Source organism: Ipomoea nil, unplaced genomic scaffold, assembly GCF_001879475.1.
Source record: "Ipomoea nil cultivar Tokyo-kokei standard unplaced genomic scaffold, Asagao_1.1 scaffold3087, whole genome shotgun sequence".
NCBI classification, from domain to species: Eukaryota; Viridiplantae; Streptophyta; class Magnoliopsida; order Solanales; family Convolvulaceae; genus Ipomoea; species Ipomoea nil.
The window spans coordinates 3,685,966-3,694,851 of NW_017619515.1; the positions used below are offsets into that span (position 1 = coordinate 3,685,966).

The 8,886-nt window shown below is 37.1% G+C and overlaps 1 protein-coding gene across 3 annotated transcripts; it reads right to left on the bottom strand.

The window, feature by feature from the left end:
- Positions 1-4,943: 4,943 nt before the first annotated feature.
- Positions 4,944-8,428, bottom strand: LOC109166205 (VAMP-like protein YKT61). 3 transcript variants are annotated; one of them, XM_019315106.1, is made up of 6 exons: positions 8,116-8,379; positions 7,135-7,232; positions 6,932-7,042; positions 6,730-6,795; positions 5,506-5,592; positions 4,944-5,270 (listed from the first exon to the last, which is right to left on the bottom strand). In XM_019315106.1, exons 1-6 carry the CDS (start codon positions 8,306-8,308, stop codon positions 5,220-5,222), a joined length of 606 nt encoding a protein of 201 aa, XP_019170651.1. In that variant the 5' UTR covers positions 8,309-8,379; the 3' UTR covers positions 4,944-5,219. The 3 variants fall into 3 exon arrangements, with proteins under 3 accessions (XP_019170651.1, XP_019170653.1, XP_019170652.1); XM_019315108.1 differs by lacking the exon at positions 6,932-7,042 and having other exon boundaries at positions 8,116-8,422; XM_019315107.1 differs by lacking the exons at positions 4,944-5,270; positions 5,506-5,592 and adding an exon at positions 6,077-6,466 and having other exon boundaries at positions 8,116-8,428.
- Between the last annotated feature and the right edge of the window lie 458 nt (positions 8,429-8,886).

The window sequence follows — 8,886 nt, forward strand, 5'->3', positions numbered from 1 at the left end:
CTCTTGTGTGTTGGCGAGCGCTCTGGTGGTGTTGTTGCTGTGCTGAAACTGAACAAGTTTAAGCATTATTTACCAAACAGGCCATTATATTGTTCTATACTAGTATACTACTTCACTACTTCCTCTGTCCCCTCCAAACAGGACTATTAAACGGCCTTTTGCATCAGGGTGCACGATATAATTTTGCCTTGCATGATAGGGGCGATGATGATTGATGATAATTATTCATTTCTATGGGAAAACACTATTTTGGGCATGGAGTCATCCTCACTCATATTTTGGCAGGGCAAACTCGGATTTTGCAGCCATGGTGTGGTTCATCTTCTCTTTGCCCAAATTAGTGTTTTGGATCACGGTCCACAGCATAATTTTGCCTTGCATGATAGGGGCGGTGATGATGATTATTCATTTCTATGGGAAAACACTATTTTGGACATGGAGTCATCCCCACCCATATTTTGGCAGGGCAAACTTGGATTTTGCAGCCATGGTGTGGTTCATCTTCTCTTTGCCCAATTAGGTCTAAAATCTGAGCCCCAAACTTGAGAATCAATTCTTTACTATGCATGTGTGGCAGCAGTAGCAGATGAATATAAGACTATCAGTGGTGGTGGCATTGCTAAAAGCTGTGATGTTATTTCTCCTTTTTGTTATGTTTCACTTGAATTTATTGATCTTGTATTCAGATAACTGTACCCATATCTTGGCCTGTCAACACACAAATGGCATTTGAATCTCATGTGCAACTGGTGTGTTTGCAGCCGTGGCAGTGCCACATTTTCCATCTGCCGGGAGAACTGAGCTTCCATTTTCATTTTCTTTTGGGTAAATTTTGTTTCCAAGTTTTTATGAGTTAAGGCAAAGGCCCTGACTAGTCTCATTCATGTTTTTTCCCTATCTGCAAACTACAAGGGTCTTATATGGACCAAAATTGGTAACTTTTTCACTTTTCAATTTATATAGATTCTTGAATAGGTTGTACTTCCTTTAGCAACACATGCTTAATTAGTAATATAGTCCAAGAGCTAAAGCTGGGGATTTTACTGGCTTGAGGCTTTGCATTGTGCTATTTGATTTTGTTTTAACTGTAATTATAATTAATGGTAATATTATACTTTTTTTATTTTATGTTGATGTATATTGATGTCTATGAAGCCAGGGTTTCTATTTCAAAGTGCACATGAAAAAGGAAATGATGTTAAAATACGTTTGATTTCATGGTGGTGTGCTTGTGTAAGTTCTCTTATGCTGATTTTGTATCCTTTAGTTTCTACTCATATATGTTAGTGTTATTAGTACTTATATTCAACAGTGATTCCTTCTTTTAGCGAGGCTATGATGATATTGTTCTGTTTCTGTTTTCCTTTCTGGGCTGCTGATTTGGGTAGTTGAGCTTGTTAGGATCAAGCGCTTACCACTTACACCAAAAGCTATAGCTATTTGCAAAGGCGCAACTTTATTTCCTTATACCGCCACACATTTTTGAGACGTTGGGCGCTGGACTTGGCCCTTTACCGGCCTCTGCCCAACAGAGCTGATCCAACCCGCATCTTGGCAGGGCAATCCGGAACATACCGGTTATTTGCAGCCATGGCGGCGTGGGCTTCTCTCTATCCCCATTAAAACATTGATCTGAGCCTCAAAAGTACTGCTGACACTTTTTTCAAAAGTGCAATTTCTATTTTTTTTAGTACTATTGACTCTGTTACAAATGTAGTATTTGTTCATAATGTGCAATTTCTATTTTACTTCAAGCTTCTGCATAAAGAATGTGGATTTACCGACATTTTAGCTGTGAGCTTTTGCAGGTATTGGGTTGGAATTCTTTTTTTGTTTTTTTTGGCAATAGTTTTGGATTGAAAGATGATGCTTGTGAAAGGAATCTATACCTACCCTTGTATGCTCCATTCAAATTTAGAGTACAGAGTGGAGACCCCTCCACGACTACCACTAAGAAATGAGGGTTTGCAGAGAGTTTAGGATTTTCTTTCGGAGGGTAGTTGCCCCTCTCTGCTCACCCGATGATTTCTCCATTCTCGTATCAATAACCCAAACAGCCCTTTAATCAAAGTAACAACATGAACCAAAAACCAGACGCTCCTCTTCTGATTACACTTTTCAATGTTCTTCCCTAACAGGGTAGTTATAAATCTTTGTTGCCAATATATGATCCATAGATGCTATTTTTTTTAGCACATTGTGGAGTTTCCGGTACACGAAAGGGGCGGTGAAGATGATGATGATTATGCAATTCTCTGGGCTAACTTTGATTCGGGCATCAAGTCGACCTGACCCGTATCTTGGCAGGGCACCTTGGATGGCGACTTATGCTTGCAACTTTGGATTTCGCAGCCATGGCGTGGTCGGTCGGTCTTCTTGCCCGAGTAGCTTCAAGATCTGAGCCCCAAATTCCGGTATTGAACCTTATTATTTCAACTTTTGTTTGAGAATCTGGTTAGCCCAGGGAGTAAACAATGAGAGGCTTTGCAGAGAGATTGGGATTTCTTGTAACAGGGTGGTTGCCCCTCTGCTCCCTCGATGATTTCTTTACTTTCATTTCAGTAACCCAAACAGCCCTTTAAGCATTCTTGACCAAACCGGCCTTAATATTGTTCCATGTTACTTCCTCTCCCCCTCCAAACCTGCCATCTTAGGTTGCATTGGAGAGTTGTGAGATTGTATTCCAGGGACACTATTAAACGGCCTTTTGGATCAGAGTCCACAGTATAATTTGCCAAACATGGATCAGAGTCCACAGTAATAATTTGCCCTACATGATAGGGGCGGTGATGATGATTATTCCTTTCTATGGGAAAACACTAATTTGGGCAATGGAGTCATCCCTACCCATATTTTGGCAGGGCAAACTCGGATTTTGCAGCCATGGTGTGGTTCATGTTCTCTTTTGCCCAATTAGGTCCTAAAATCTGAGGCCCAAATTCATTAGTAATGATCTGAGTTGTTCATAAGCATATTTCATTCTCTCTGTCTCTTGTTTTTATTTATGTCAGAGCTAAAATCAGGAAAATGCTACTTGCCAAAATCTTTCTACGCAGGTGTAGGTGGCAGCAGCAGCAGCACAGTATAAGTGGTAGTGGCATTGTTAAAAGGGAGCAGTGATGTTTTTTTTTTTGAAAGGAAAAAAAAAATATATATATATATATATATAATTATGTTTCACTTGAGTTTATTGATCTGGCTTGAGGCGTTCCATTTTGCTGATTTGATTTTGTTTTAACTGTAATTGTAATTATAATTATAATTCATGAAAATATATACATTTTGGTTTGGTGTGGATGTATATTATTGATGTCTATAAAGCCAGCAGGGTTTCTATTTCAAAGTGTACATGAATAAGGAAATGAGTGGATAAAAATTGTATGCTTCCATCTAATATTACCTTTTATTATGAATCTAATTTTGTATGGATGTAATACTAATAGTATTCATGCAATGCAACAAAAAGCAATAAAATATCACCAATCACTGCTTGTGCGATAGATTACAAGAATAATATTATATGACAGATTATTATTAGTATTATAAGAAAAAGAATAATAATATGGAGAAATTTACGGAGAATATGACACAGAAATTCATGGATAATAATCTTATTAAGTAATTCATTCATTGTTAAAGTTTTTTTCTATATCAGCCGAGATTTTTATTTTTTTAATATAATATACTACGTAATAAAGTGTAAAATATAATTGCCCAGATAAGGAAAGAGAAGCCGTATGCAAAATGACGAATAAACCCTCAAATTGATCTATAAAGGGGGGAGTGTAGGGAGGCGGAAAGGGGGAAGAAAAGCTCAGGAGAAGAAAATGAGGCTTGCGGGAGTGGATGGGATTTTCCGTGAGGGTGGTTGCCCCTCTCCGCCGGCCTATGATTTCTCTATCTCTCTCTCTCTCTTCAACCAACAGCCCTCTTTTTTCATGTTCCTTTCCAGGAAACGATGATGAGCTGATGAGCTGAGATCTGTTGTTGTTACCATGAACCTGTCTCTGTCTCTCTCTCTATATCGGTTATACGTACATATATATATATATATATATACAGAGTTAATACCAAAATGGTCCTTGAATACGCAACGTTTTCTCCGATCCTCTTCTTTTTCTTTTTCTTTTTTACTCCCCCCTTTGAAATATTTGCGGCGGCTTTACGTCGCTGCGGGTGGGGGTGGGAGTGGTGGTGGCGGCGGTGGTTGTATGTTGGGAAATTATGCTGTGGAACCGTGTCACCTTGGTGTACGTGTGTGTGTGTGTTTGAAAGGGGGCGATGATGATATTTTTGTTCCTTCCGTTGTGTTTCTCCTGAGCTTATGGATCGATGATCTGGTGTTGAGATGACCCGACCCGTATCTTGGCTCGGCAACACGCAGACGGCACCTCCCTCGCAACTGCTGTGTTTGCAGCCATGGCGGTGTTGCATTCTCTCCTACCGATCTCGATCTTCTTCCACAGATCTGAGCCTCCATTTTCGATTTCTAGGTTTAATTACTGCAATTTTCATGAATTTAGCTTTGAGGAGAGATAAGGGAGGAGTCTTAAGGGTGGTTGCTCCCTCTCTCTCTCTCTTTTTATTTCCCGAATTATAAAAGGAAATTATCAACAGCCCTTGCTTCATTTCATTAAGACGACGATGATGATCTTGAAAACTTTTTTGAGTATTGGTGATTCTTTTACAATGTAGTATCTGTTGTTCATGACTACTTTCTCCAACTTCAAATTCCAGAAGGAACCCATGATATATCTTGCATACTTGCCTAACATATTATTTTCAATCAATTAATAAAAGACAGGCTATGAAGATCTCTTTCTGTATCTTTGGCAAGGCAGTTAATTCTCTTGCAGCCATGGATCCTGATAGCAAACCTGAGCCTGATTTAACTCCCCACTTATACTCTATAATAATAGGCACCAATTATGGATTTTGTTTTATGTGTTCAAAACTGAACACAGGCAAAAATATTATTCCAAATAGCCTTTCTATGTACTATGTAGAATAGAAAATGACAGTAACAATTTTAATGTGTCAATACCAGTTAATGTATCTTTGCCATTACAAGCCAATCAAATGAATTCAAGCACACAGACAACGTACAAGACGGATTGATTATGTATAAACACAATTTGTGAGACTTGATACTTAACACTAACACAACTCCATTCTGTGGAACATCATTACCCCCCTCCACTTCACAGTACCCCATTTGTTTATAAAATTGTACAGCATTGGTTTGTTTTCTTTGCCTGCTTGTAAAACATCTGTCACAATAAACACTTTAACATCATTAGTCTTCCTAATAACATTTACTTGAGGAAATGATAATAAATAATCTTATCCCATGGAAGAATCTAAAGAAGTTGAATATCACTTTGTACAAATGCTGCATTCTTTTAACACTTCAAGAGTATACCACCTATTCCAATGTTTAAGATTATTGGTAATGAAAACAAAAATCTATTACAACTACGGAGTATAATTGAATGACATTAATACCTGTGAAGCTGCACTGAGATCTGAACTCTTCTCAACCAAACTGTCAAGCTTCTCACCACGTTCTAGAACACTGTCAATTGTCTTGTGCTGAAGGCAAAAGAACAAGTCATTACTCATTGCCAATTTGTTCATGGAGACTTATATAACATGATGAGAAAGTTGAATGTGCATGTGCACTTATGAATCCAATAACAAACTAGCCTCAACTCCCTCAAGGTATGAGTCACTTAGATGACCATGGAAACTAATATAAAAAAAAAAATTTTAAAAAAATCTAGGTAATTTGATAAAGGTGCCACAACTTTCTGAAATAAGAAAGAAATGCCAACTCTGCTAAGATTAAGGAACTCAACAAGTATACTAATAATATAGGCGTAGCAGACAATCAAATAAACAAGTGTGGACAGATTCATGATATTTATGAAAGCTTAAATTGCCTAGTAATATGGTTGAAATGATTATACTGATACAAAACTAATTGAGCCCCCAGAGCAAATTCAAAAATGCAAGTACCATACATGAAAAGTTGGAAATTCACACTGCTATTAATATGCTAGCCACACTCGCACACATCAAAAAGACAAACACCGAAACATCAATTTTTGCCATGCACCTAGGCTAACAGCCAAGAGCCAACCCTAAAAACATTGGAGTATCATAATAGCCACTTCCAAGAAGTTTCAAGTCAAAGTATCTTCAAGTAATATTTTTCAAATGTCCTGAAAGTATTATCATTTATCACTGGTACTCGCACTGTGTAACTCCTAGTACTTGTAGTTCAAGATAATTTTACTTTCAATGTAAATATTGGTTCTCCAATATGCATATGAGATGGGAAGAAGATTCACTTCCTACAGCTTCTCTAATATGCAATATAACATAAAAATGATGTGGTATTAACTCATTCTTACAATTAAAAAGGCAAGGGGGTGGGGAAGAGCTTCTGCTTTGTCAAAATATGCTGCAATATTCAATTTTATCAGACAAAATAAAACTCAAATACCAAAAGCATTTCTAGTTGTTCTGTAACATGAATTTCCTCTAATAACAATAACTGTGTCAATCAGAAAAGAACACAACGTAACTAATGTCAGCCCTTCCTAGCATCACAGAGAACTGATAGGTTAACAGTTAGCTTGTAAGAAACCAACAGAAAGCATTACAGATCAACTAGGACATAGATTGTAAATGAGAAAGAAAATAAAATTACAGCACATTACTTACAAGAATAATTTTTGTTTCATCCAACTCCCTTTGAATTTTCAACAGCTTGTCAGCTTCCGCAGGATCCTGAAAAATTAAGAGAGGAAAGGAACTTAAGCTTATCAGCAAGTGATCTAAATTAATCAAGCAAAGGGTTCAAGATGAAATTAGTTATCACTAATTACATTAATCTGGTAATAAGAAAAATGAACTAACTAGACACCTGAAATTTATTTAGAGCTTCAAATAAATAAGGCCATTGTTGACTTTGAGTACTATCAGATTGAGCAGATCTCCATGTCTCACCAAAAATTTTTAGGTACTCATCCATGACCTATAAATATAAAAAGTGCACATAAAAATCAGCAATTCAGCACTTGATGAAATGAAACCTCTCACAAAAATCAGCAATAGAAAATATATTACCTGATTTAGCAGTGAAAAAGCACTTCGAACCGGGTAGGGATCATCCATAAAACCCAATGCACATAAGCCATTACGGTTATATGAATGCACCTTGTACTCTATTGCATTAAAAAAGTAAATGTTAGCTTTCTGTGAATCACGTGATATCATTCCAAAATAAATTGATTTCATCCATCTGTTAACTTAAACCTTCAGAAAAGGGAAAAACAGATAGAGGGATCACATATTTAGGCATTCAAAATTTCAAATGTGGATTTAAATTAAAAAAAAAAAAAAAAAAAAAAAAAAAAAAAACAGTGAAGAAGCAAGAAAGAGACAAATTGGATATCCAAAGATTTACAAAAACCAATCAGCTTAAAGGGAAGTCATGCAGCCCTTACAACCTAAGCCAATAGCAATTCAATAATGCACGAAACAGATTAGGCGACATAGGAAACAACCTATAACCAAGAGCTACTTATAACCTATCAAATGGAACACCTAGGCTAGTGGATCAGGAATGGGGCTGCAGTTTACTGCTCAATGGACCATGCTATGCAACTGACAGACTAAATGATACTATCAATGATGAACTCTACTCTGCTAAGTCCAAGACAATATTTTGATGAAACATCAAAATTTAACAAGCAGATCAGTCAAAAACAACACCTCCAAAACACTAAAGAGACTTAATTCTACAATTTACAGTTCAATACAAATTAAAAATTGATAACCACCTGGATTCTACAACCAAATTCATTGAGTATAAACGACATCCGCTATACAATTCATGATAAAACCAGCAATAGACCTAATTGCATAATTCGCCTTGGCAATTTCATAACAGATCTTATTGCACACAATAAATTCGTGTGGCCGGATAGGAATGATGAAAAAACAGCCATAACAAAGATAAACAAAAGAAAATTAAACTGACTAGTTCCATGTTTCTTGGAAGAAAAACAGAAAACGGAAAAAGAACAGAGGATCGAGGATAGGTACCTTCGTGCTGGACGGATTGGCGTTGGCCGGGAGGGGTGCGTCTGGCGACGGTCCGACCGACGAATATGATGAATTCCCTAACGCTGGGTCTCTGGAAGTATCCAAAATGGCTGACGTCCGATGCGTTAGCTAGGATCACCGGATCCGATCCTTCCGGAGTGCATTTCACCACCAACAACGCCGTGATCTTCATGTCCCCCCGCCCTCTCTCTCTCTCTCTCTCTCTCTCTCTCTCTCTCTCTCTCTCTCTCTAAAAACACTCTGTGTGTCTATCTATAATGAATCCGATGCTTTTAGAATATAATCCTGGATTTTAAGCTTTTTTAAAAAAATTGAATTTCGGTTTATGATAAAAAAAGATGAAAGTTACCATATCATTAATTCATTATTACACAATGTTCTTTGACGGCAACAGATGAATTTGGACAGCTTGCCCGGAACAGATTTTATCCGCTAATTATACCCGCTCTCCCCTGTAATATTCATATTCATACTATCACCCTCTTTTCTGTCGGAAATTCCAAACGTACCCCACTTTTTCTGTATTTACACAAATTGTCATGACTTTTTTTTTTTTTTTTTGTCAAACCATGAGGTGTTCTGAGCAGACCTTAAGTGTAGGAGAATCATTAAACTCGTATCATGCTCAAACTAATCTTCATTCGTACCGGGGCGACTCAATTAAGGTGTAAAGTTTCGATCATTATTGTGTAGACCATCTGTGTGAACCATATTTCTTATTTTGTAAAATAATGTACATTTAGTACAAAA